General features: G+C 48.9%; 5 protein-coding genes across 5 annotated transcripts; 2 read left to right on the top strand and 3 right to left on the bottom strand.

Moving 5' to 3' along the window:
• Nucleotides 1-1,322: 1,322 nt before the first annotated feature.
• EI90DRAFT_3133560 (P-loop containing nucleoside triphosphate hydrolase protein) lies at nucleotides 1,323-2,605 on the top strand (the record flags this gene model as incomplete). Its single annotated transcript, XM_039064578.1, has 7 exons — nucleotides 1,323-1,652; nucleotides 1,705-1,888; nucleotides 1,940-2,074; nucleotides 2,182-2,328; nucleotides 2,395-2,409; nucleotides 2,458-2,525; nucleotides 2,576-2,605. 7 exons carry the CDS (start codon nucleotides 1,323-1,325, stop codon nucleotides 2,603-2,605), a joined length of 909 nt encoding a protein of 302 aa, XP_038909637.1.
• A 2,889-nt stretch (nucleotides 2,606-5,494) lies between these two features.
• Nucleotides 5,495-6,547, bottom strand: EI90DRAFT_3021221 (uncharacterized protein; the record flags this gene model as incomplete). Its single annotated transcript, XM_039057619.1, has 5 exons — nucleotides 5,495-5,630; nucleotides 5,735-5,933; nucleotides 6,000-6,037; nucleotides 6,217-6,273; nucleotides 6,324-6,547. 5 exons carry the CDS (start codon nucleotides 6,545-6,547, stop codon nucleotides 5,495-5,497), a joined length of 654 nt encoding a protein of 217 aa, XP_038909636.1.
• Nucleotides 6,548-12,663: 6,116 nt separating this feature from the next.
• Nucleotides 12,664-13,344, top strand: EI90DRAFT_3021220 (uncharacterized protein; the record flags this gene model as incomplete). The annotated part of the gene is made up of 1 exon (XM_039057618.1): nucleotides 12,664-13,344. The coding sequence occupies one exon, from the start codon at nucleotides 12,664-12,666 to the stop codon at nucleotides 13,342-13,344; it is 681 nt and encodes a 226-aa protein (XP_038909635.1).
• A 7,788-nt stretch (nucleotides 13,345-21,132) lies between these two features.
• Nucleotides 21,133-23,014, bottom strand: EI90DRAFT_3158646 (uncharacterized protein). Its single transcript, XM_039066179.1, has 3 exons — nucleotides 22,773-23,014; nucleotides 22,064-22,717; nucleotides 21,133-22,009 (listed from the first exon to the last, which is right to left on the bottom strand). The coding sequence occupies exons 1-3, from the start codon at nucleotides 22,966-22,968 to the stop codon at nucleotides 21,279-21,281; spliced, it is 1,581 nt and encodes a 526-aa protein (XP_038909634.1). The 5' UTR covers nucleotides 22,969-23,014; the 3' UTR covers nucleotides 21,133-21,278.
• A 149-nt stretch (nucleotides 23,015-23,163) lies between these two features.
• EI90DRAFT_135293 (uncharacterized protein) lies at nucleotides 23,164-24,210 on the bottom strand. The gene is made up of 4 exons (XM_039051717.1): nucleotides 23,901-24,210; nucleotides 23,635-23,850; nucleotides 23,553-23,580; nucleotides 23,164-23,496 (listed from the first exon to the last, which is right to left on the bottom strand). The coding sequence occupies exons 1-4, from the start codon at nucleotides 24,044-24,046 to the stop codon at nucleotides 23,434-23,436; spliced, it is 453 nt and encodes a 150-aa protein (XP_038909633.1). The 5' UTR covers nucleotides 24,047-24,210; the 3' UTR covers nucleotides 23,164-23,433.
• Nucleotides 24,211-27,769: the final 3,559 nt, after the last annotated feature.

Genomic DNA, 27,769 nt, shown 5'->3' with positions numbered 1-27,769 from the left:
GCTCCGCCAATTGCGGAACCGCCTCCGCTGTAACCATATATATACACTACTTGTACATAGGTTACGCCCCAGCAAATAAATCAACTAGAGTTACCCCCACTAGGTTCTAAGTGCCAGTCAGTAAGTTAGGGCACGGACGTGTCACTAGGCACAGCGCTCCTGGCAGAAGTCGCTGAGGCCAAAGCCCTCCGTTACGGAGACATTCCTTCGTCTTAAAATCTGGTCTCTGACACAGACTCTGTGAATCCACAAGTGAATTACATCAAGTTGGACCCTTCTCACACATTCTTCAGACCTATGACTCAGAGTACCAACGATTGTACTCTATGACTAGGAACATCACAGCAAAAGCATCTTGCGATGATCGAATCTGGGAAGCTCCAGGAAAGGCACCTGGTTATGAGTCACATGTCAAACAGACCATATTCCAATTGAAGCCAACCCTCCTCATTGTGGATGAAATCCATAACCATCAGAAGCACCCAGTGAAGATGTACCCTCTTTGTGATGCTGCTACATTCATGATGGGGCATTCAGGAACACCACTTGTGATGGAACCCCAGGTATGGGAATGCACTTAGTATCTCAGGGATCTTGTGCTAACAATTTGACTCAGGACCTCTTGAACATTGGGCTCATGCTAGGTGTTCCTGACATGATGACCTTGAATGTCACATCATCTCAAAATGATGCCCGACAAACCATTCAAAAACTCACTGCCAATTCCAATTCCAACAGCAGAGAGATGCTGTCCAATGCCATCCTCTCTGGCAATTTCATCCAGCTCAGCCAGAATTCTGACCTCCAAATTGCCCACAGCCTCATGAGAGATTCCATTCTCTCCTTCAAACAGAATTTCAACGGCTACATCCTTTGAAGGACCCCAGGCTCCCAAAAGAGGAATGGGGAACACATCATCACATTGCCACCCCTGAATGTGGTGACTGCCTGGATCAAGCTTGGAGAGGAGCATGAGAAGGCACTCATAGAGGTGACAGAGGAGGAGTCGACCAAGTAAGGATATCAACCCATGCTGCTACCCAGACACTGACACACAGCCAATGCAGGGGACACTGTTAAGGTGAGAATACAGGGTGAGTGCCAAGAGATGTGTTGTGTGTTGTTTGATAAGCTGACCTGCAGGATTTAAAGAAATTCCTGATTCGGGGAGGAAAGGAACTGACCACATCAACGCCTGTGCTGCAGGGGAGTGGGCTCCCATATTCACCTCCATTAATGACTACAACAAAAATGGGGGAGACAAATGTAGGAAATGGGATGAGGCAATTAACATCATCATGCATGATAGATTGTGTGATGACATGCCCCCCTGCAAGGTGACTGATGCAGGGGAGCTCATCTACCCACCTCTCCCTATCGGCTCCTCACCACAATTCATGCAGGATCAGAAGTTTGCTGTGTACATGGAGTTCAAGCAAAACATCCAGTCCTTCACATCTGCACTCAGGGTCAAGGCAGGGGTCAGTGCATTGGTCCTCCATGGGAGCAAGTCTCCATCTGAGCGACTGGGCATCATCGACCAGTGGCAGTGTGGTACCATCATCAATGGCCTCCTGGCCTGTGTTCTCATCTTTACCTCCATGCTGAAGGCAGGTGTGAACCTGTTGGCAGCAGATTGGCTTATCCTGTTGGTAAGTTGTCTGTAGTGCTTTAGAGATACTAAGTGTCTAATGCCTTGTATAGAACTCGCAATGGTCCCAGCAGGACATCGATCAAATTATCGGGCGAGTCCATTGCCAACCCCAGGCCAGGCCAGTCACAGTGTATCACCTGTGCATGGTCAATTCTGCAGATTCCTTTATGATGTACACTTCAAGGAGCAAGGAACTGCAGCTTCGCATTTTCACAGACCAGGACAAGCTCAACAGTAAGTATGGTTAGAGTTGCAACTGCCAAGGAGGTGCTTACTTTTGTACAGGACTCCAAGACCTTCTCCTGGCTGGCCACTCATCCCTCCACGACATGGGTGAGGAGGGCGATGCCCCAGAATCCACAGCAGATGACAGTGGTGGCTCAGGTGCTTCGAAGTGCAAGGCAGCAACCAGTCCCCCAAGTATGCAAAGAAGAAAATGGACAAGGATGCAGCAAGTGAAGGGAAAGGGGAAGCAGCTGTACAATGCTTCTGACCCTTCAGGGCCTGATGCGACAACATGGAGACAGATGCAGCACCAGCTGTGTCCTGGAGGGTGCCACATGGGAGCAGAATGCTTGCAACCTCTGAAGAGATCGAGACAGATGTGGAGATCACCACGGATGAGCCAAGGGAGCCTCTGGTCATGGCCAGTGGGGGAATCATGGACATTGATAGTAAGTAGGGTGGACATGCTTGATATGTCATGTTCAAATGCTGAGAATGGGTCTGTCTGATTTCAGGCGATGGTAGTCAAGGTATGTGAAGCTGATCCTGGGTACAGCGTGCCTGATAAGTCCCTCCAGATGGCTCAACGACAAGGATTCCTGATGCGGGACCGTCCACTGGGGATATCATGATGATGGATGGAGAGGTATGTGGACAGAAAACAAGGAGGAGAGTTGAATCTGACAGCTTGCGTAGCACCACCATCAGGTCTTGCCAGCACCTTGAAGGTGGAGGCTAGAAGAGAGAGTGGTAGGGTGCAGCAAGAATCAGTTTCGAGGCAGGCTCCAGTGAAACGTTCAGCTGTTCCTAGACCGAGAGTGGTGGGGACATCAGTCAGTGCAATCTCTCAGGGTGCAAGTCCTCCAAGACTTCCACCAAAGCCCCCACAAGGAAGGAAACCGGGTGGAAAGAGATGACTGTAATCCTTGTATTTATAGTTATTTTATGACTGTTATATATGAAAGTTATTATGAGTGCACTGGAAGATTGTGTTACAGGCCCAGCTGAGATACTCAGTATCTCAACAATAGGAAGAGTTGTGTCTGCAAGTTCTTTCCCATCAGCCTGGAAGTGATGCTGAGTATCTCAATGCAAGATGTGTGTAGGATAATGTGTGTTCATGTGGTAACTGATGACATTACCCCAGGATGGTGACATGTGATGTGTCAAGCAATTGAAGTGGTCACATTACCACTGACATCTCCAAGAGTTGTGGTCGTATTTGGGGTCATCTTCAGAGGTCAGTGTCAGGGCCCAGCCTCGGACTCGGAAGCTCCCTGACCTCAACCCCCATCTGGCCTGTCCTCACACTATGCAGGGCATGAGATGAGAAGAAGGGTAAAGGTCTCATCTGCATGGTTGCTATATAAAGGAATGGGTCACATGTCCACAACTATACAGCTCCTAGAGTTGTGTAGTGTGACCTGGAGGGAACATCCAGGGGCCAGTGCCCAGAATCTTCCCACGGGTGTGGCTGTGCAGGTTTCTGGGCGAGGTGCTCACTCAGAAAGTTCCCACGCTATCCCATGTGTGCAGATACACAACACATAGAAGCAACAACATGGCAACAATGAAGGAATGGGAGGAAGGGAGTGGTTGGGGAGTCTGGGGTACCCTAGGGCAGGGTGCTGAAACCCTGACAGTCAGCTGGTGGTGTTCATCGGCGAGTTTGATCTTCGAGTGCTTTCTTGCTGTCTTGGTTCTTGGTTCTTGGTTAGCTGGTTGTTTATGGGGTCATGTTCATGTTCAGAGATGTGATCGGTCAATGAGGTCTAGCTTTCAGTTATGACCTTAGCTGTATTGTAGTGGAGTTGTCCGAATTTATTGTTATATTGTATCAGGTGAAATATTGAGCATCTCAACTAGCACAATGTGGCATATTTATTGATTGAAATCCTCAGTATCTCAACTGGCAGAACAGCAACATTTGTTTCCACACATTTTGTTCCCACAAGCCAAGGTGAAGATACTCAGTATCTCAACTTGCATGGCAACATTTGCTTCTGCAAATTTTGTTGGCACGAGCCAAGTGTCAGGGGACGGACCCTGGGTCCCCATGACCCCTCTCTACAGTCCACAGTCTGGCCTGTAAACACAGCCCATCTCAGGGCATAGCTACTGTGGGTAAGAAAGTGAGAAGAAGGTTAACTTCTCACTTTCCCACAGTGGCCCCAATATGGCGAAAACTTCCGGGGATACCCGGAAGTCACATGAGGTGGGATCTGGGGTTGGATCATGCGGCGTGCGGAGTGTGCGGTGCAGGAAGTGCGCGGGAAGTGGAGCGGGTCCGGATGCGGGTCCGGGTCCGGGCTAAGTCAGGGTATGTGCCCTGACACCAAGGTGAGATACTCAGTATCTCAACTTGCATGGCAACATTTGCTTCTGCAAAATCTGTTCCCATGAGCTCAGGTGAGATACTCAGTATCTCAGCTGGTGCATGGCAATATTTGCTTCTGCAAATTCTGTTCCCACGAGCTCAGGTGAGATACTCAGTATCTCAACTGATGCACGGCAATATTTGCTTCTGCAAAATCTGTTCCCACAAGCTCAGGTGAGATACTCAGTATCTCAACTGGCACATGGCAACATTTGCTTCCACAAATTCTGTTCCCACAAGCTCAGGTGAGATACTCAGTATCTCTGTCATATCCATCCCCGGCCATCAACTTCCGATCCCTCCGATCCCTCTGGTCTACTTCTGCTCCTTCTTCACTAACCTCGGAGCTCCCATATTCCGCAATCCCCTCGTACCCCTCGATGGTCACCACCCCCTCCTTTCAATATATTACCTACACCTCCCTAAGTACGGAGCCCCAAAGGCTTCCGGACAGCTCTGATGTCTGCTAGCACACTCCCGCCTCCGCTGGGCAATACACTTGCTTGCCCTGCAAAGCCCACCTTCGGGCCTATCCCTCATTTCCATTTCTGGGTTATCACCTGCCTCTCCGTTAACCCTGTAACCCGACTCGTTGGTAATATTCAATCGGCTAATGTCTAACCCCGTTAGCTCCGCTCTGCTCGGTTCCGCCATTTACAGCCCCGCCCTCGTTGTAACTATATATACTCAACTTGTACATAGGTTACACCTCAGTAATAAAATCGACTAGAGTTTATCCCCCTTCAGTTCTGGTTACCAGTTTAGTAAGTTAGGGCACGGACGTGTTACTTGGCACAGTGCTCCTGGCATAAGTCGCTGAGGCCGAAGCCCTCCGCCACAGAGACATTCCCTCGTCTCAACCTGGTCTCTGACAATCTCAACTGATGCACGGCAAAATTTGCTTCCGCAAATTCTGTTCCCATGAGCTCAGGTGAGATACTCAGTATCTCAACTGGTAGACAGCAACATTTGATTTGCTTCTGCAAATGTTGTTCCCAAGCATGGCAAACCAGCAGCTCATCACCTGATGAGTGAAATCTTTTGATACCTCATGTGACACCATCCCTGTACTATCGCAATGGCCATTCCCTGAGCATTGAGATAACATTGCCCACTGTCCATCCTACAATGACACTGTCAAATCTGAGTGTTCAATTATGGAAGCTAGGACTATTTATCATTCAACACCACTTGATCCTTGTCCCAACCTTCTTTTTTTCTCAGGTTTGTGTGCTGTGTCATGCAGCTTGTGTTTTGAGGATTGCACTGGTTCTGGCTGTGAGGGTTGATGGCATGGGAACAACTGCTGGAATTTCTTGTAGTTCATCCTTCCCATATGTTATGTCTTCCCTAGATCCTTGGGTTGGGGAACACCTTGCCATCATCTAGAGGCTCCCCTGGCACCCAATGTGGTTAGCTGGTTATGGGTCGAAGAGGTTCTCACTGCCATAATGGATAACGGCATGGATGGTACTTACACATCAAAGTCATCCTGTGTTGGCCTTTTTCTGTACCACCTTTTCAACCACCTTCCACTTTCTGACCTCCTCACCTGCTGCGTTTTGTACTGGCGGCCCTCTTTTAGCTGCCCTCTCCACCATAAGTGATAACGTTGGGGGTCTCTAAAACATGTGCTTCCCACTGCATGGGTGCCTAACGGTTTTAGCTCTCTTCGTCCTACATATGTGGCATGACATTCCAAAAAATCAAGAGGCACTCCAACACATCAAGAGGCACGCTTACGCATCTTGCCAACAATACTCGGAGCCGGCACCCGTTGCCTACAAACCCAAAAGCATCACTCCCCCTGGAAACAGTGTACGAGTTCTTGTCGTTGGCTATCCCCAGATGGGTGAAGTGTTAGATGATGGAATGGCACAGTTTTCTTTCATGGTGCGTTTTCCAGGCGAAACATTGCTTGATCTCATGTGTTTTTGATGCCCTCTCACTTCACACTCACGATGAATCATTGATCAGTTGCATCCCATATTTTTCCATCTGCAGTTTCAATCCAAGCCTGCCCCCCATTTGTACACATCTCTTCCCACATTTGAACTTCACACTCACTCAGGTTTGGCTTTAATCGCCTCGATTCTTTGTGCTCTTCCAACACCAACACCAACAACTTGCTGTCGATCCATACCTCTGTCCACCTGACACCGCTCCATTCCTGCGCTTCCATACACAGAATATCGCTCATTTCCAACCTTCTCTGTCACTCGTTCAGACCCTGACATAACATAGTAAACCACAAAACGGACAGCGCATCGTTCCTGTGGTCCCAAACACATGATGTCATTCACTTCCAACCTTCCATCGATCGATCAGACTCTAACAAACTCAGATTAGCTCAACCTTGGATGGCGACTCAAAAAATCTGCATAGCCCTTTGCACGATGCCACTCTGGTCACAAGGGCTGGGACTTTGCTCCTTGTTTCTTACCCAACGATCCCCTGCCTAGAGAACAAACAGCCCCTGAGTATCAGCTACATCAAGATACGGTGGAAGCTATCCAATATATTGTTTCCCAGGATGAGTGACTTGATCTTGTCTCTTGCTTCATTTTCCAACCTCCTCCTTCCCATATGCTCTTTTTTTTTTCTCACTTGTACATCCAAATATGAAAGCCATTTTCGATTGCTGGTCTGCATGTGATGGAGTATATAGTGGACTGCTCTGTACAAAAGATATTTGATGCATTGTGACTGCCATCTTACCAGGATGCCATGACATTGGGATTGAGGATTGCAATCCTACAAACGATACAGCAACTTTGATGATGATGGCTGGGTCGGTAGGTTGGGAAAACAATCCACCTTGCCTCCCGAGCTCCTTAGTGCCCAACAATATTTGTGAGGGAGTATGAATTCCTTCCCACAAACTCACTGTGGTACCAAGTAGCTTGACTGTCACATTACAAGATTTGTATCTGAATGACTTGTCTCACAAGCTAACTTAACCGGAAGAGGTGGCGAGGTTGGTGTGACACCAGCCACAGTGGCGCTGGAAATGTCCAACTGGCAAATTTTCGTGTTGATACATTTTACACCGAAAAAACGACTTCCTTGCAGACAGCTTTTGTTTTCATTGAATCTAATCGGTTCCAACCAACTTAGTGGACACAGCCCACGATGCAACGTGGGCCAGCGCAAAATGGGATTGCAAGAAAAGAAATACAATGGCCAAGGGCAAGCCATAACCGATGACCATAACATAGGAAGGAGGAGGGGAGGATGGTGGTGGAAAAAGAGCAAAGATTTGCCCATTGATGTGTCCATTGGATTTGTTTAGAGTAAACGCTCGGTGCGTTGTCCATCAAAAGTGGAGCGACTGGGCAATGTGCTCTGGATTAAGATGGGATTTTGGTGTAGATAAATAAGGAAGGCCTCGGAAAACCAACGACCAATTAAACAGATATGGTCTAGGGGAGTGCCAGTTAAAGCAAGTGCGGTGGCACCACCGGAGCGAAGTGAGTGACCAGCCACATTGGGGTCATTGATAATAGAACGCAGATGGGAGATAAACCAGGAGCGTGTAGGCAAACATCCGCTTTCATGGAGCCATAAGTCAGGCAGGTGAGGGAACCTAGTATCGTGCATGAAGAGGTAGTTTTTGAATTTGTGCATTGGTAGGAAAAAGAGACATGTGGACGTGGGTTGTTGCGAAACTTCACAGAAAAACGTCGGATGGACTTCCGAAAACTTCGCAATGCAACAACGTCATTGTCAACCAGCTCTCCTAAGTGCATAAGACAATGCCAACTGACGAAGCAAAGCGCAACAAAGAGATTGTCATTGAGAGAAGGAGTGAGCATGATAGCTTGTAGAATGCAGTGCAGGTCGCCCTCAGTTAGCGCCTGTTTTCGAACTGGGGGGGACCTATTAAGTTTAAAGCACCCAGCAAGGGTGCGTGAGAGAAGACGGGAATTTCGGATATCCCGGACCTCTGGCCAGTAGCCTTCAAGTTCGGCACAGATGCCTGAGAGGTATGAGGAAACCGAAGAAGGCTGGATGTGAGTGGACATGTAAACCACATAAAAGGTAAGGGTGTCCAGTGTTGGGGCATAAGGTTGGTTATGTAAATCACAGAAAGTGGTGTAAGAAAGAAGGGCAGAGGTATATGTGCACAAAGTTGAAGGCTCAAGGGCAGCACTGAGTGCAGTGGCCCGAGCCTGCTGTAAGCGCTCGATTGACCAAGGTTCACGCTGAGGTTGTCGGGTTGTCGAGTGCCCTCGTATGTTCATATTGATTTGGCCCCCGGTTTTAACAATGCCAGAGGCCTAAAGTGGTGGATAGTTAAAGAGGGATAAAGGTTTCACACAACCTCAAAGTTTCTCCACGACAAAGTGTCTGCAACAACGTTATGCCTTCACATAAATCCATCCCACTCTTGAACCGTGTAGCAATGGTGGACATGAGAATAGCGTTATAGAGGTCGGTAGCATGAAGGGAGTTAAAAATGTTGAGAGAATTTGTCGAATCAGTATGGATTGCAAGCTGCTTAGGCAAAGGAGAAATGGATGCTGCCCATTGGAGTGCAGCGAGGATAGTGATTGCCTCGTTATAGAAGATGTTGAAAGGCTCATCAGGAGTGAGAACTGGGTCCCCTATATAAGCAGCTTGGAGTTTTAGGGCCCAGAAAGCAAGTCCAATTTTGCATGCATCCCCAAAAATTTCCAGATCCGCATCGAACAGCGTCCAAACTTCAGTTGATAGGATCCTCACTCCCTTGAGTTGATTCACCAAGTCAGCGAACCATAATAAATCGTTGCGGACTTGCTTGTTGACATAAACAGGTTGGTGCATTGCTTGCTTTCCACCAACCTTATTGTACACCGAATTTAGTGCAGGTTTGAGCAAGGGGAAAACGTTGAGCATCCAGTTCGCATACCCGAGGGTCCGCAACCACACCGCAGCGGTTGACAGCGCGACCCATTTGGTGTGTCCAAGACAAAATCTCGTATCGCAGTGCAGAATTTCGCCTTGGCCTCAGCAGAGATTGAAATCGACAAATCTTCAACATCAAAGAGAAACCCAATCACTTCTAGCTGCTTGCCATACAGCTGCTTTGCATCGTCATGTGGCACTCCAATCTCATCCAAAAGTTCCAGGACGGTTGCCTGATCATGCAGCATGACGTGCTTGTAAGGTGCATAGAATTTGAGATCATTGGTGAAGGTGACATTGAAAGCATCGTCCACATAGTGTAGAAGTCCTTGGATCCTTTGCAGATGAATGGCGATCCAACAGACGAGTCCAAAGAAGAGGCACCAAAGCTGCCCAGAAGCTCAGTTCCCAAAAATGGCGCACCGGTCAACATGATAGGAACTGTTAACGAGAGTTGCCTGTCTTGCCTGCCATCTGGGGTGCATTGGAATATGTCGGTAAGCTTGAGAAGTGTCAGACTTCCACACATAACATGGTCAAATATTTCCATTTTGCAACATCATCGCTTGGATATTCGAGGCAAGGTTGCTGAGGTTATCAAGGATGACAAAGCCCCTTCGGCAGGAATCAAGGAGTTGAGGGACTTATTCCCAGCACTATGGTCATTAACCAGACGTTGTAGGAGGGCACAGCAAGTACCACACAAACAAGGCCAGAAACACGTTTTTCGAGGCTCCAACGAGCACCCCCAAGCATACAACACAATCCCAACGCCCACGACACATTTTAACATTTTTTTCCAATTTTTTCCATGCTTTTTTCTCAAGACCCATATTGCCACTTCCCCAAAATTCATGGATATCCACCATTTCCCCCATATCTCCACCAATTTTCCACCAATTCACACGATTTTGAGCTTGAAGGACAGCGATGGATTAGCAGAAGAGGATTAAAGGACGGGACGGGAGTTAGGATGACGGATATGCGGTGGAGAAGCGAGATTGATGGTTGATATTGACCTTATGGGCCTCAATTATTGATTTTATTGCTACCTTGTGGACACCTTTTTGCCTTATTGTTTCTCAGCCAAGTTCTCAACATTCTTCCTGTTTCCATTGACACCATCCATCGGCTATTTTCTCTTATTTTTTTTGTTCTGATTTCCCTTTTTTTTCTATAAATATGCCCAGTTTATCTTGTACTTACATTGTTGGACCCCTCTTCTGTGCTACAAAGAATGTGGTGTTGAGCGATCCCTCCATACGTTAAAGAGCCTCCTGACGACTGTCCAAGAAGGACCAGGAGTGAGTACATGATTAGTGAGATTTTATTGATTATTTTCTAGCACCCGGACCATGGCACAGTATCAGCACTGTTGCCACCCATCCTTTCCCATCTTCCGACCCGACTCAGACACTACCCCAGGTCCCTACTATTTTCCTGGGAAGCTCTTTTGCCCGGTTACATTATTGGTGGTCCTTACAGGGGGCCGGGGTTGTCAGTTTCCTGTTTGGGGTCACTTACGCCAAGTTTATGCAAGTTTTCACTTCCACTCATTTACAAATTGATTATTTGATCGTGGATATCGAGTATATACATCATTTGTTACACAAAAGCACGCCAAGAAGTACAAGTACAAGTTTAGGAATCCACAAGTTCACAGATCCACACGTTCCACACATTTTACCCAAGTTTCCCCCATTTTCCCTGGGATTCCTCCTTCCTGCCAGTGTCAAGAGGCACAGAGGATTGCCCTTGTTCCACGAAAGCAGGTTCTGAGTAGCCCTTACACTCCAGAAATCCCCGTTGTCACCCACATGGCACCTAGTTTGCCTCCAGAGATGGCCTCAGTCCCTGTCACTGCAGCGCCTGTGTTTGACGTTTATTACACGCCAATGCCTAGCACCTGTAGCCCCAGAGCGCCCCGATTCAAGGGAAAATGGGTTGCTAAGTTCCTGTGCAAGTATGAGTTGCTGGCGGATGCTGCACTCCTCACAGATGCCGAAAAGTGCAATTATTTGCCAGCTTATTGCTCCGATAAGGAAGCGAGGTTCATTTGCACCCTTCCTGACCTAGAGACCGGTGACTGGTCATCGCTCAAAGCAGAATTGCTGAGCTGTTACGGTGCCGACATTGAAGCACCTGTGTATCGCTTCAGAGATCTCCGCAAGTTTGTGGAGAAAGATTGCAAGATGGAAACCCTAGCCCATCTTGGATGCTATATGCGCAGTTCCTTGCCATTTCCAAGTCCCTAGCAGCACAGAATTGCCTCAGCGCTCTTGAATGCGATGAGTTGTTTTTCCGAGGCTTTCCATCCAAGTTCAGATATGAGCTCGAGTTTGAGCTGCAAGTGCAAGGTCCGTGGCTCGATTTGATCCGGCCACCCGAAATGCACGATGTTGTCGCAGCGGCAAAGATCCTGCTCCAGGACGACTTGTTTTATGATGACTTGTTTTGTGATCACAGTCTAGCTGACCATAGCAGTGACAGCGCAAGTTCCTGCCCATCGCCAGCTGAGACCCATAGCAGTGTGTATGCTCAGTTCCCAATGCAGTCCTCAGTTCAGAGTGACTTCATGCTCGAGTACGATCCAAGTATGAGCTCCAGCATGTCAGAAGACCTGGAAATCCCAGAGATGGGTAGCCCAGCGTTAGATTCGAATGACCTACACCAGTCTGAAGCGTCTGAGATGTCCAGCGCTGCAGATGCTGAGTCAAATGTCGCGTATGTGTCTGAATCAGAGTTTGAAACCGAGAGTACATCCAATGTACCAGAGCACAATCTTAAAGAGTTAAGGCCTAGCAGCCCCTCTTACAGCTCAGAACCCGACGTCTCTGATGATGAAATGGCTGCTCATGTTCCAGAGCCAGTAGGGATCGAGTTTGCACACACAGACGAAGTCATAGACCCCCGATTATTGGAGGCAACAGCATACTGCCACCCGATTGAGCGAGCTGATAATCCCGAGAGGTTCAGCGAGTCTTACTGTGATAACTCAGACATTCGCAAGTCAACTTTAGAGTCAGAGCAGTCGCTTGTGTTCCAGAATGCGACCATGCGCCACACAACTCCAGAGTTTGAGCCAGAGTTCATATCAGAACTTGAGTCCGGCGAAGACATGTTGCCAGACGAATGCCACAGCCCATCGTATGAGCCAGAGAGCACACCAGAAGCTGATTGCAACCAGCGCTTCATGCTTCCAGAAATAAGCACCAGCATCATGGAGATGTCAGAGTTGTACCAGTTTGCCCTTGGGTTTGAGCCGGATGTGTCCAGAGCCGACCCAAGAGCACTGAGCGATAGCCAGCGCCACAGTTTGTGCGATGCTTCATGTTGTGTCGAGTCCATGCAGAGCTGTGAGCGACAAGTGCCCAGTGAGCAAGTGTGCCAAGTTGTCGGTACAGCTGTAGCTGCTGTTGATCTCAAATCCCCGAGCATTCTAGCCAGCGTAGAAGCCAAATCAGTCAGAGGACCCATTATTGAGCTGCCCCCTGGGCTCAGAGTAATGCCCCAGTCAGTAATGGCCAGAACTCCAAGAATCGAGTCGGCTGAGTTCCATAGCGCCAGAGAGCTGCTTATTGTGCGCAATTGCGTTGACTTGTCCCAATCAGACAAAGTACAAGTCCAAGACTTGAGTGCTGCGACCAAGACCAAAGAAGGCAGCCATGCGGAGTTGTCTGTTGAGTGTAGTGATTCCAGCTGCCAAGAGGCAAGCTCAGTGATGATGCCCCAGTGCACAAGCGATCTGTTTGCAACTTCTGATATGACCCGAGATCAGATAGAGTCAACCGACTTGACTCAAGTGCCCAGCTACAAAGCTATAGATGCGACTTCAGTCCATAGCGAGGACAAGTCTCATGCTCCTTGCAACAGACCCGCAGATTTGAGTGACTGTTTGAGCACCCGAGTTGACGAAACAGATGTTTCAGTTTGGGACCCCAGTGGTGAGTCCAATGCTGGCCTGAATGGAAATTTGCCCAAGTGTGCAAAGATGCTGCATTCTGTCCCCATGTATAATGAAGGACATGATACTTTGCCCAAGAAAGATCCAGAAAAGGCTGCGAGGCGCAGATCCGATTCCAATTGTGGTGAAGCGTCTGAGCATGTTAAGAAGCTGACCACCTTGCCTGAGCATGATGATGGTCATGCTTACTCAAACCCTCTTGTGAGGTCTCAGTGGGGTCAGCACACAGAACCATAAGTGATACGAAGGTGTGTATTTTACAGTGTGTGTAAGCAGTTAATGGAAGTTACCGCTTACCCATGTGACTATATGTACCTCGTAATTACATATGGCTTGGGGTTTGGGGCTATTGCCCTGACACCTCTGCCACAGTACCCCCCCTCAGATGTTGCGAGTGGGAATTAGCTACAGGACCAGAAAACAGAGGGTAGCACTCCAGCTCACTCCCCAAGAGCTAGGGAAGAAAGAGAAAGGGGGCTGGAGGGTGTTGCAGTAGAACAGGTCCATATATTCAACAGGGAGGGGGGGGGGGATTTTGGGGAAAATATAACTCTGGTAACTCTTGCTTATCTTCTTTCCATGGTGGATTTCCCTAATGGTCACAATAGCCCTTTACCAATCGTATGGCCACTCACAACACCCAAGTACACAGACTTCAAAAGTAGCAGGAGGGGGAAATCTCTGTTTCGGTATCAATCACTACGTACATATACTCATACTGCATATATTCAATAGTGGAAAAGACTCCGAAATATATGGTTCGGCTAAGCCAAGCCTTCACCAATAATGGTGATAAGGCTCAGTTACCATTGGCTTTGAATAAATTCCCAAACAACAAAAGAAGAATGAAATGTTAAACACCAACTTCATAATACCACTCCCAATATCGCGTCAAAACTCCGTCCCTTTATTCCATTCGACTCTCCTCATCCATATCTTTCTAACGATACCGATTTTGTGAAATTTGGTGGAGATTTGACTGAGAACAGGAATTCTCAGACACAGAATACATATCTTGATTATCCACACACAGGGAAACTTGGACCAAATAATATGCCATAATTCCAAGACTCCTCCCATGACTTCTTTAGTATTTTTATCATTTAACTAGCCCATATTCTCCTGGAATTTCACTGAGACTAGCTTGCATGTGAGCATCCACATAGTTCATATCATCCCATGACTCCCATCATGCCCGATAATCAGAATATCTCCACAACCACTGAACCGATTAGGGTGAAATTCAACACTGAGTCTTTGGGCATTCTTCTGGATTTAATGACTACAAAATCGTCCTCTTCCGTCAACTTTTGACCTTGTTCCCATGGTTGCCATCAAGTGCATGGACTTTGCACATGAGGACACCTCAGGTTAAATTTCTGCACCAAATCTCAACCAATTCTTTCGCAGAAAGGCTCTTTCGGTTCGTACGAAAACCCTCTTTCTTCTTTTTTATTACCCCCCCCCCTATAATTCCTTTTTCATAATAATGTACAAGGGCAGGAGCCCAATTTTGATGTATTTACTGTTCCATGAAATTGAGCACACCCGTTATGCACTCCTACAATGTATGCAAACTCGTCGGTATATGAATCCGCCCATGCTCCTTCCTACACTTCCCATGGGTGCAGCCATCCTGTGCACCACATTCATTACTCTCACCATCATCAAGATGAGGACTCATCCAGATGCCGACATCAAGACTTGTCACTACGATGACAACTATCTCAGCAACAGTGTCACTGTCGATGCAGCAAGGTCCATGACAACTCATAGGACCACATCAAACCACCCATCTGGCCCTGGCCCATCAGGATCCATGCCATGCAAACAAATGAGAAACTAAACCCCTCATATCCCTACCTTCATCAACGACAATGCTGTCATTGATTACTCACTTCCCACCTTGTCAATGACAATGCTGTTGTTGATTATTTACTTTGTACTGTCAGAGACCAGGTGCAGGACAAAGGAGACATCCCCATGGCAGAGGGCTTCAGCCTCAGCGACTTAGACCAGGAGCGCTGTGCCCAGTTTACACATCCATGCCCTAACTTACTAACTGGCAACAAGAACTTGAGTGGGGGGATAACTCTAGTTGATTTTATCACTAGGGTGTAACCTATCTACAAGTTATGTATATATAGTTACATAGAGGGCAGGCCCATGAATAGCGGGACTGAGTGGAGTGGAGCTAACGGAGTTAGATGTTAGCTGACTGAATATTACCGACCAGTTGGGTTACAGGTTTAGCGGAATGACAGGCTATAACCCACAAGTGGAAAGGAGGGGTTGGCCCAAAGGTGGGCTTGCAGGGCAAGCAATGAAATTGCCCAGTGGAGGCAGGAGTGCGCTAGCGGACATCGGAGCTGTCTGGAGACCTTCGGGGCTCTGTACTTAGGGAGGTGTAGGTAATTGGAGAGGTGGTGACCATCAGGGGAGTCAGAGGTGGTTGTGGAATCTGGAGGCTCCGAGGTTAGTGCTGAAGGAGTGGAGGGAATCCGGAAGGACCGGAGGTAGTGAAGGGTGATGGCCATGGATGGATATGACATGTACCCATCTTCATCAATACAATGCCGCCATTGATTATTCACTTTATTCTTTGTCAATGACAATTCTGCTGCCAATGATGGTATTCCATGACTTGTTCTCAACAGCATTGAAGCTGTTTTCCTTTTACAATCACAGCAACAAGAAAGTCGCTTCATCATCGACAACACTGTTGTCAAGAGCTGGGTACATATGTTCCAGGAGAAACTCTAAGTGGGCTTTGCTGTCATATCCATCCATGGCCATCACCCTCCACTACCTCCGGTCCTTCTGGATTTCCTCTGCTCCTTCATCACTAACCTCAGAGCCTCCAGATTCCGCAATCACCTCCAACTCCCCTGATGGTCACCACCCCCTCAATTCAATATATTACCTACACCTCCCTAAGTATGGAGCCCTGAAGGCCTCCGGACAGCTCTGATGTCTACTAGTGCACTCCTGCCTCTGCTGGGCAATTTAGTTGCTTGCCCTGCAAGCCCACCTTCGGGCCAATCCCTCCTTTCCACTTGTGGGTTATAGCCCATCACTCCACTAAACCTGCAACCTGACTCGTCAGTAATATTCAGTCGGCTAACATGTAACTCTGTTAGCTCCACTCCACTTGGCCCTGCTATTCACAGGCCTGCCCCCTATGTAACTATATATACATGACTTGTTTACACCCTAGTGATAAAAATCGACTAGAGTTATCCCCCTTCTAGTTTCTCATTTCCAGTTAGTAAATTAGGGCACAGATGTGTAACTAGGCACAGTGCTCCTGGTCTAAGTCGCTGAGGCCAAAGCCCTCCACCATGGGGACATCTCCTTCATCCTGCATCTGGTCTCTGACATTTGCCTACCAACTACTACTATAGCCCCCTGCAATGAGTGTGCCCCTGTTTGCATACATTCTGTCATATCCATCCCCAGCCATCAACTTCCGATCCTTCCGATTCCCTCCGGTCTACCTCCGCTCCTTCCTCACTAACCTCGGAGCTCCCGTATTCCGCAATCCTCTCGGTACCCCTTGATGGTCACCACCCCCTCCTTTCAATTTATTACCTATGCCTCCCTAAGTACGGAGCCCCGAAGACTTCCGGACAGCTCCGACATCCGCTAGCGCACTCCCGCCTCTGCTGGGCAATACACTCGCCTGCCCTGCAGAGTCCACCTTCGGGCCTATCCCTCCTTTCCGTTTCTGGGTTATCACCTGCCTTTCCGCTAACCCCGCGACCCGACTCGTCGGTAATATTCAGTCGGCTAATGTTTAACCCTGTTAGCTCCGCTCCGTTCAGCTCCACCATTTGCGGACCCGTCTGCGCTGTAACCATATATATATCCAACTTGTACATAGGTTACACTTCAGTAATAAAATCGACTAGAGTTACCCCCCTTCAGTTCTGATTGCCAGTTAGTAAGTTAGGGCACGGACGTGTTGCTAGGCACAGCGCTCTTGGCATAAGCCGCTGAGGCCAAAGCCCTCTGCCACGGAGACTTTCCTTCGTCTCGAACCTGGTCTCTGACACATTCTTTGTATATATTTCTTTAATATGCTCATTTTCCCTTCCATATGCTTGTACCCTGTCTGCGATTCAATATCGCAAGGGAGGACGATGTGAGGCCCCAGCCCATGTCTATATTCCACTCACAACATCAATTGATGTTGTGTTGTCTAATAATTATGTTGCGACACTAATATAGCATTGCTGTCATATCCTGGAATCCCGACCCCGTAATCTCCCACCTCACTACACCTTCCTAACAACCTCATCATCCCCTATACCATACCTCCCTACTTCCCAACAACACCTTTCCCCCCAACTGTCTCAGCTCCGACCTGGACCTTGGCACACTCACCCTTGGCCATCTCCATCCTGGAGGCTCGGTCCCGAATTGGAACATTCGGAACCCCTGGATTTGCTTCGGACCTCCCAACAGATCTCCAACATGTTGTTACATACTTCTAAACCATTCCCCCCCCATTTCATTTAGTGGAGTCACCCAACATTCTTTGGATATGTAACTCTGGCTTCAGAGCTACCCTTATCCTCCGGTGACCCCGGTCTCGTCATCTTAAATTAGTCACCTTGCATTTGTAGTTCGACTGTTGTCTTCCTTCCATTCAGTCGGCTGACTCCCCCTTACCCATTTCTTGTTCTCATTCATTCCCCAGCCTTCTACTCCGCCCTCCTTGACCTGACACCTCAGTTCCCCATCAATGAATATTGTTCGGAACCTTTCAGTACCTTTCAGTATCTGTCGGTATCACATGGACTTTGACTAAAGTCCTTCTCCTCCTCCCTCTATATATACATGTAGATTAGAACCTGTTGTACTCTAGTTCTAATCTCGACTAAGAATACCCCAAGTTCCTCTATGAGTGATTCCTGACCCCCTTCTACAAGATACCCCAGACATCTTAAATGAAAGGACTAACTGAGACGTAACGGAGGCACAGCGCTCCCTCCAAGTCACTGAGGCCACATCCTTCTTAGAGCCTCTTGTACAACCCAGCAGACTCGAGCTTCCTGGAGAAGCTTCGGTTCACTACCGGAGCTCTCAGAACCCCTCTAGTTGAGCCCTGCCTGCATTCAGTCTCACATCCCTTTGTGGGGTTTTTGACAATTGCAGATGCTTCTCTATTTATTTGTGCCAAGAATGTATTAAATATTGTATATAAACCCTCAGGGTAGCTGTAAAGGGCAGACCAGCCTTTACTTCTACCCCATCAATTTAAAGTGTATTATTGGACAGAACACCTGAGGCCTGAGGTGAACAGGGGAACAGAACATTACCATTGTCAGAGACCAGATCTGGGACAAAGACAACGTCCCCATGACAGAGGGCTTCAGCTTCAGTGACTAAACCAGGAGTGCTGTCAGCAAGTCATGGTAGTTAGTGGGAACCACCTCTGGCGGTTTCTGTACATGATGTGTGCTATCTACAAAATGAAATGGTCATGGGAAATCCTGCAAAATACAAACAACTTCAGCCAGCACCAAAACCCTGATGGGGAAAGCTTTGCACAAGGGGGGGAATGGGAGAGAATGGGAGAGAATAAGTAGGGTATTGAGAGAGAGTGATAGAAGGGGGGATCTTTGACTATGCAATGGATATGGTTGTTGGAGACTCTATATCTGTCATATCCATACAATCCTGACCTTCACTTCGGGCTCCCGGAACTCCGAAACTGACTCTGGAGCCCTACTTCCCTTCCATCACCTTCTCCTTGCCAACTCCCAAGAGGTTATCCCACCTCTGGCTCTGACACCACCTTTGGTCCGACTCTGGAACATTCCAGGTCTGACCTCATCCTCAACACCTTCCAGACGAGCATGCAACACCTATGCTCCCGACTCCAGACCTCTGCTCTGGAATCCCCACACCACACCTTCCTAACAACTTCACCATCCCCTACACCATGCCTCCCCACTCCCCAAATCACCTTCCTTCCTGACTGTCTCAGCCCCGGTCTGGTTGCAGCACACCGAACCTTGGCCACTCCCATCCTGGAAGCTCGGTCCCGAGTCGGAACATTCGGAGACTCCAGATTTGCTCCGATATCCCAACGGACCTCCAACATCCCATGACACACCCCTAAACCATTTCTCCACCCATTTCATTTATTGGAGTCACCCAACATCCTTCGGATATGCAACTCCGCTTTCGGAGCTACCCACATCCTTCGGTGACCCCACTCATGTCATCACTTATTAGTCACCTTCCATTCTTAGCACGACTATCTTCTTCTTACCATTCGGTCGGCTAACCCCCTCTTACCCATTTCTCGTTCCCATTCATTTTCCGGCCTCTTACTCTGCCCTCCTCGACCCGACACCTTGGTTCCCCATTAAAGATATCGTTTGGGACCTTTCGGTACCTCTCGGTATCATTCGGCACCTTTCAGTGTTCTTCTATTATCATTCGGACTTTGACTAAGTCCTTCCCATTCCCCCTTATAAATACCTGTAGATTAGAACCTGTAGTTTTCCTCAGTTCTAATCTCGACTAAAATGCTACCCTAAGTCCCTCTGAGTGAATCCTGTCCCCTTTCTACAAGATACCTCAGACATAAGAAAAACAAGGACTAACTGAGACATAATGGAGGCACAGCGCTCCCTCCGAGTCACTGAGGCCACATCCTTCTTAGAGCCTCTTGTACATCCAGCAGAACCGGGCTTCCTGGAGAAGCTTCAGTCCACTACCAGAGCTCTCGGATCCCCCTCTAGTTGAGCCCTGCCTGCATTTGGACTCATGCATCATCCCCTATGATCCGGGTTTTTGACACTGCCCACTTGGCCCTCATCGGGCCACTATCGCTCCCGTGCCCAACTCCGACTCTGGCACTGCTACAACACCATCGCCACTATTGTGGCCCTACACTCCTTTGCATATTTATCTGTTATTGTTTGTTTTGACCCTTGGTCATTGCTGGCTGCTGTGCGGCCAACCCCGCTCTTTGTTCCCTTTTGCTTCCGGACCCTTCGGCCTTCAGCCCAGGTCCGCTTCTATTCATTTCTTCTTCCTATATATATCCTGTATGATACATTATAGTACTTTAGCTCTAATATCAATTTGACCATGACTCCCCAAGTCCTGACCCCAGCAAGGCAACCCCAGTGAGTCTGAAATAAGGGCCAAGAGACAGCTAGGGGGCACAGCACTCCTTTAGAGTTGCTGAGGCCAAATGCCCTACCCTTGGGCCTTGTTCACGGCATTGCGGCCATCATGGCCTATAGCAGCCTGCAACAGTGACCCTCAGTGCTGACCCCGGACTTGTGTCTAACACATGCTTCCATCTCTCCATTATATATAGACACCTGTATGTACTTGCTTGCTCCTCAGTCAGTAAATGACCTGAGTGACCACAGCAACCTGAGCAACCCAAGCAATCTAGTCTACTCAACTCAAGTGCTTATGCCCCCTAGAGACTTTACCCTTGATATGCCTGAAATTAAGGACCAGCAGGACAAACAGCAGTGGCACAGTGCTCCGCCTGAGTTGCTAAGGCCAAGGTCCCTCCTTGCTGAGTCACTATTTCCACTCCAGAACCGGCAGAGACCCTCAGTGTTGTTCCTCTTCTTAGTCCCTGTTTGGACCTGTTGTCTCTGTTCAGCCCCCTTCCTCAGTGCTTCCAACTCTCCTCCTTTATATACAATGCACATAATTACTTGTAGCCTCAGTCTGAAATCAACTTGGAACCCTTCCTGGTTACCAATAGAGTCCCCTGATCTGCAATAAATCAAATGAAGATCAGGGGCATCAGTGAAATTACTTGTCACCCAGAAACAGCCTTTGTTTCCAAGGGGCAATCACTGATGGGATCATAGCAATGAATTATGCTGTGCATCACCCTGTTTCAGAGATGATTAGCAATCAAGGAATGGCTTACTCAGCTCAGGAACAATTCCAATGCTGTGTATCACCAGGGGCAGAGCCCCTGGCTGTCCTTGAAAGCAGCCCTCCTCCCAGGTATATAACCTGAAGGGCAAAAGGCTGATAAGCCCCAGATGAAAGTGCTTTTATCTCCCTTAGGATAGAGTCCTCCTTCTCATCATCACTCAACTTCTGGCTTGGGCAATTAGTTCTTCAGCAACCCTTCACTTTGGGTACTGGATAGGGTACCCTGGTTTAGCCTATAACTAATATGTTACAAATGGGTAAATTGTAGTCACAACTGTCATCTTTTCAACCAAAACATTTCTCTTGGAACTTGGAATCATACCAAGATTGTTAGTGAGTATATGGTAAACTTGCCCAAATGATTCCTGATCCGAGAGTTCTCCATATAAATCCTTGTCCGGATTCTTGGTAGACTTGGGAAACAGATGCCCCGGGAAGTGTTCGCGTATATCCTCAAACGGATTATTAAACATGGCTGATCTTTCAGCTGCCGTTTGACGATAGTACCGCCCAATCCAGTATTTGTGTAGCGCTGCAGCAAAATTCCTGTACCGTTGGTGAAGGGGAGCCTTTTTGAGAAGGTTTGCTGTTTCTTCATTTTGCTTGGAATTACGACAGTTGTCTGGGCTCTTGAACCATGATGACAAAGGATGGGGACTGATGGTGAGAATTTTACCGTCATCTCCTTTGTCCATGCAAATGCAGATGTAAATGAGACACCAGGCAAAAGACTCCGAATCGTGTCGGTACAGACGTAGAACCGAGCCCTTGAGTGCTTCTACACTGAGGAGATCCAGGGCCATGAACGGCATAGTTCCAGTGTTGTCCTTCCCACTCGGTCCCATCTGTTTGCCCAATCGAGCGAGATCGAAGTCGACAAGAACTCCGCGCTTCGTACCTGGCTTGTACATAAGATTCCCTGTGCTGATATCCCCATGGAAAACCTCCCCATCCCACAACCCCCAATGACCTGCCGCAAATGAATGCTGAGGGACAGCACGCAAAAAATGGAAACACGACATACAGAAGAAACAGTCCAAATATGCGATTAGCACGTCTTCCTCATCTAGGTGCTTGAGCTCCCCCAGACGGTCGAGTATAATGAAACGAAGCACTCGCGCCCCGGTCGTGTTCAGACCCAGAAACTCCCGGATGAACCTTGTCGAACATGTGACATACGGAGGGTCTGTGTTACCATGGATTGTGGGAATGTGGTCCCTCACTAGGCTATTGGTTTCACCGATTTGCATCGCCCGCTCGATGATCTTCACCTCACTAGCCCGCGCTTCCTCTGGCCAGGAAGCCTTGGTGACCAAGTTGTTGGTTTTTCGAATATCCACGGAAGTATTCGGATTCGGACTGTCAGCCTTCCTAGCCCCAGCTACGACGGTCGAACGGCCCGTCAGATTGACCCCCCCATAGATAAGATCATCATCGGGAAAGATATGGATCGTAGCGTCCTGGATGAAGGTGGCTTTGAAGAAGACAGAATCCTTGGGCCCTCGTTCAGGGTAGATACTCGACCCCTCGAACGCGGTGAAAAAACCCCAGCGTGCCAGGTCGAACCGTTGCATAACGAGTAGGACCAGAAGGAAGTGAGGCAGGTCATCGATGATGTCGAAGCCCCCCGTTCGAATAACACTCTGCCTGTCTGACCATGTAATGTATATTTTGCTCCCTAAAACATTGTAGCCTGAGTTACACTCGACAAGATTTACGGGGTTGAATCTCGCCTTGGAGAATGAAGTTGATAGCATGAGTGATGTCAAGGGAGCAGGAGAGCCTCTCCGCCGCGTAGATCCCATTCTGAATGTGGACTGGATGCTTTAGCGGGACCGCCGAACGTTTTGGGCTCCCTGCAGCATCCCCCCCAGTCTTGGATCGTTTGGTGGTATTGTGGTCATTGAGCGCTTCTGTCTTGCGCTTCATGCGAGGGTACGCCCATTCTGAGATATGTTCCGACGTGACTGGGCCCTTCCTCGCGGCCACCCTATCCGATCCCCTGGAGCCATCTGCCCAGAAATATAAGTGACAGATCCCTTCTGAGAGGCGCGCACTCACATTTGAGCTCAGGTTGCACCAGTCGGGTGAACCCAGTAGCTGAGTCATTATCGAACGAGGTACACGACTCTGATTCCTTGAGGTCTTCAAAGTTATTGTTGAATGTCCTCATCGAGTTAACTTGCTTCGGTAATCTGTCAAATTTCACTTCTACTGTTGATCGGACCTTTTTCCATGCCAGCTCCAGGTTTTTAGAGCCTGCGGTACAGGTCTGCGTCCCGTAAGTGCAGGAGTAGGTATCGGAAGCGTTGCAGGCTAGGCTTCTAAAGAATTCCCATTGAAGTAGGACAATATCTGGTCTAGTCCGGCAATCCCGGTTAAGATCGAGGGACTTCACCATGTGGTTGTGGTTGCAAACGAAGACGATCTGCTTGTTGGCAGAGTACTGAGGCAACCCTTGGATATCGATTTTTGAAAGTTGATCTAGGGCATAGTTAGAGGCGATTACGAACGGATCGTACATTTCTGCCTCTGTCCCGGCTTTGAGGCTTACAGTGAGTTAGTCCGCGCCTAGGGAGACATGACCGTACTTACAACTTGGAGAGCTCAATCCTCAGCGTGGTTCCTTCCTGGTTTCCTACTTCCTTCACTTTCTCAAAGGCAGATAACAGCACCCGCTTGTCACGAGCGGGAACAACTTTTCCCTTTCCCGACAGGCAGAACGCGAGCAAAAAGTCGATCATGTCAACCGCCTTGCATTGCTGGGCACTCTCCAAGTCGACACGAATCGGCTCTTCCATTTCTTCCGCCCTGACGTCGTGTTATCACCAGAGAGGCAAAACGAAAGAGGGATGACACACCGATAGGATTTCAAAGTTCCAGTCAGCAAACGAGATTGACTGGCCGAACTCGAGCTGGGCCTTGATCCACCACGAATGGGAGTTTTCTGAATCCCTTTGGCGGTATTGGTGGTGCTCTCCTCATTCTGTTCTTCTTGGGGTATCATTGGGTGGAGCTGCCCCAGGACATCCCGCTCGGTATGTTGTCGGGAACAACAAACACCAACAAATTCGGCCAACTCCGTACACCTAAAGTTCCGTAAACCACATCACAGCTAAGAGACGTTTACTGCGTTTTTCAGAGAAACTGTCCGATGAAAAGTGAATGGGGTATGACCCCGTTCGTGAGAAATCAACCTAAATTTCTGCAATTTCCACCTTTCAATACAGTCCGAATTATATTTCAATAGAGTAGCTTGCACAGCCATTCCGCGTTCCCCGTTGCACACTAAAGTCCCAGCAATCTAGTTCTCAATTCCCGTCCTCACATTGGCCATGATCAAACTAATGTTTGGCCATCTTTTCCATGATTGGTTTTGATGCGTCTCATGTCTAAACAGAGCCAGAATACCGCTGGCATGTCTTTACCCCGTTCTGGAGCTAGCTAGTATTCCGTATTCGTGGCTGGGCCCAGCTATCTGGGTCTCATTTCATAACAAGTCCGGGCTCTGAACTTCTGCACAACGGTCACTCACAACAGTCACTCTCATGGGCGCTAAGCACACCACTCCAGACATGAAGCGACTCATCGTCCTAATGTCCGAAACCCTTTCTACATTGTCGGGCTGTGGGCTCGACGAAGTGGGTGCTCCCTGGGTGGGAGCGGGCTGTTGTGTTCCTGAGCTGCTTGGCTCAGGTGTAGAGTACGGTAGGTCTACTGTTCTTCCCGTGGGGAAGGATGGTTGTTGGGCTGGTGGTCCAGCACGGAGACTTACGTCTCTTTCCCGGTATTTGGAAGCTTTCGCTTCCCGTTCCGCAGTTCTTGCGGCACATTCCTCAGGAGTCCTGAGTGGTTTGAACTGGGACTTTAAGTAGGCAGCTTTGCCTAGGCTTTCCCAGGAGATTTTCCCCTTATTCTCTGGGGAATTATATTCCTCTGTGAGTCTTGCGATACTGGGGAGTCCCAAGAAGTATTTCTCGGTTTCCTTCGCTTTTTCGCGAAGGACTCTGTGTACCTTGCCGCTTTTGAAGGCGGCTTCGGCCTGTTTGTACCAGTGTACGAATTCTTTCCCACTCACGCTTGTCCACCAAGTGTATGTGGCATCATGCACCACTTCTGACCCCACTATTCTCCTCATGGGGAAGTTGGGGTCGATTGTTATGTCGACTGGAGCTTCGACTTTGCCGAACTCGTGGAGTTCGGTGGTCTCGTATAGCATGTGGACACTTCCCTGCAGGGTAGCTTGCCCATAGGGTGCTGAGGTACTCAGTGGCCTGCCGCCTCTGGCAGTGGTCCCCGTTTTAGGGTCTGCCGTCGGTTGCCTACTGCTCTCCCTCTTCCCCTCGACATGGGTTTGCCCCTCTGAGGGCGGGCCCTTATGCAACCCGGACAGGGTCGCCTGCCCACGGGGTGGCGGGATAGTCGGTGCCCCACCCCTTGATGTGCTAGTCCCCAGGTGGGGTCGCGCCTCATGAGGCCCGGAACCGTATCCCCTCCCCCTGACCTGGGAGGCCCCCGTCATGATGGGTTTGGCAGCGAGGTCTGCCAGTGCACGTGCCTCTCTGAGCTCGCGTTTCAGTAATTCGATCTCCCTTTTTTGGAGATCGACTTCTCTCTCTGTGTCTTTCAGAGAGTCAAAGATGCCCTCAGCATCTCTTTGTGCTCTGTTGTATTCGCGCCTCCAGTGGGCGCAATGGTCGCAGGCGTCTTCTGACACCCTCGAGTTATCAGACCGTGCCCGTTTGGATGGTCTGGACGAGGAGCTGCTGTCGCTCCCTCGTCTCCCTCCTATGAGGGACTTCATCTCTTTCAGCTCCTCATGGAGCTGACCTGTCTGAGCAGCTACTGCTGACGCGATGGCTGATTCCCAGCCTGCATTTGGCTGGGGCGTTGTTGGACCTGGGCCGAATTGGCTAATCCAGGGGTTGATCTGGCCAGGGAAGTTCCCTGGGGAGTATGCCTGGGGCTGCAGCAGCAAATGCTGCCCCTGGAATGGCGCTTGTTGTGCCATCGGTGCAGTTTGCACCACGTATGGTTGGAAGCCTCTTTGGGGAGGCTGGGGGTATGCGGTGCCTGTTAGCAACGCGGATGGTTGTTGGTTCGCAGCACTCATTTGTGCTGCGTGCATCGTGTAATCCATGGCGCTTATCTGCACCTGGTGTTGTTGTTGTTCTGGGGAGCCTTGCTCCCTGGGTTGTCGTATTTCGATATCCGGCGGTTTGTTTGGATCGAACCGAGGGTTGCCTCCCCCAGAGAACGACATTTCGTCATTATGTTACTTGTGGTGGTGGGAGGGGTTTTCGTTCTTGCGTGCGTGGGATTCGCTGCAGTTGTGTGTTCTTTTTGCACGTGAGCCTGTGGTTCACGTGGTCTAGGCGAGTTGCTCGCCTAGCCCATGTGATCTCTAGTACATGGTGTGGCTGTCCGGGTGAGTTACTCGCCCAGAACTTTCCCACGCTCTTGGCTGTGGGCCATCGTCCCTCGGCTTTACTTCCTCCGCCTCCATTTTTGGGGGCGTAGTGATGCCGAGAGTTCCCTGTCTTCTTTGATAGGGAGTTTTTCTGGTCCCCTTACATTTTGTAAGGTGAGGTACTCGTCCAGGTGGACGAGGTCGTTGCAATTTCCTAGGGGTTCCCATGTGGTGTCCCCTAGTTCCCATTTAACCTTAAACCAGAGTTCGTTGTGGACCCACACGTGGTTTAGGATTTCGTGAACTACTGCTTCACGATCGGGGTCTTCCCCAAAGTCGTAGAATATGTTTACTTCCCTATTTGGGAAGATTTCCTGGTCATTCGGCTCGTGGGGTGCGAGCCGGGATACATGGAATCTTGGGTGGATTCCGCATTGTTCAAGTTGTGGTGGCAACTCGAGGACGTAGTTTGACGTTTCTGGAAATGTTTCCAGAATTTCATAAGGCCCTATGTATAAGGGCTTTAGTTTTCCTGCCCTGCCTTTGGGTAGGTTCAGCTTATCCGTGGATAAGTATGCGAGCTCGCCTTTTTTCAAAGGCGGGTCCGGGCATCTTTTCTTATTCGCCTGGATTGTTTGCGCAGTGCGATTATGTATTATCGCGTCGTGTGCTGCCATGAGGTTTTCCTTCGCTTTTTGAGCGAAGTCATTTACTCCCGGGTAGTCCGAGAGTGGTGCTGTTAGGCACATCTTTGGCATATGGCCGTAGATTAATTCAAATGGGGCAAATCCTGTCGATGTGTTCGAGCTCGCATTGATCGCGAATTCCGCCATCAACAGTTTCGCTGCCCAGTCACGTTGGTCTGGTCTAACCATCGCACGTAGTATTTGTACTACTTTTTGTATTATTCTTTCCGCTTGGCCATCGCCTTGCAGGTGGAATGCAGTTGTGAATTTCAACTGTACACCGAGTATTCGGTGTAGTTCATGCCAGAATTTTGACGTGAATTTTGAGTCTCGATCTGATATGATCGAGTGTGGTAGACCATGGAGTCTTACAACTTCACGAAGAAATACGAATGCTAGTTCTAGTGTGTTCGTTGTTGTTTTTATTGGAATTAGGTGGACGTTAGACGTCAACCTACAGATGATTACCCAGAGGTAATCATATCCCAAGCTTGTTGGGAATGGACCTGTGAAGTCCATGGCTATTGATGACCATGGTGTCTCCGGGGTTGGGAGTGGGTGGAGCATTCCGGGATTTCTCCTGGTGCTTTTCTTTGTCGTTTGACAAGTTCCGCAAGACCTGCAGAACTTGTGT

Source organism: Cantharellus anzutake (assembly GCF_015039405.1).
Source record: "Cantharellus anzutake strain C23 chromosome Unknown EI90scaffold_104, whole genome shotgun sequence".
Taxonomy (NCBI): domain Eukaryota; kingdom Fungi; phylum Basidiomycota; class Agaricomycetes; order Cantharellales; family Hydnaceae; genus Cantharellus; species Cantharellus anzutake.
The sequence above is the reverse complement of the archived record's forward strand: the minus strand, read 5'-3'. Positions and strand labels throughout refer to the sequence as shown.

Coding starts and splice junctions, on each gene's coding strand:
- EI90DRAFT_3158646 (XM_039066179.1), bottom strand. CDS start 22,968: ATGAAGCGCAAGACAGAAGCGCTCAATGACCACAATACCACCAAACGA. Junction 22,718..22,772: donor TATCAACTTCATTCTCCAAG/GCGAGATTCAAC, acceptor ACAATGTTTTAG/GGAGCAAAATATACATTACA. Junction 22,010..22,063: donor ATATTTGGACTGTTTCTTCT/GTATGTCGTGTT, acceptor CATTTGCGGCAG/GTCATTGGGGGTTGTGGGAT.
- EI90DRAFT_135293 (XM_039051717.1), bottom strand. CDS start 24,046: ATGATACCCCAAGAAGAACAGAATGAGGAGAGCACCACCAATACCGCC. Junction 23,851..23,900: donor GGAACTTTGAAATCCTATCG/GTGTGTCATCCC, acceptor ACACGACGTCAG/GGCGGAAGAAATGGAAGAGC. Junction 23,497..23,552: donor GAGGCAGAAATGTACGATCC/GTTCGTAATCGC, acceptor TCGATATCCAAG/GGTTGCCTCAGTACTCTGCC.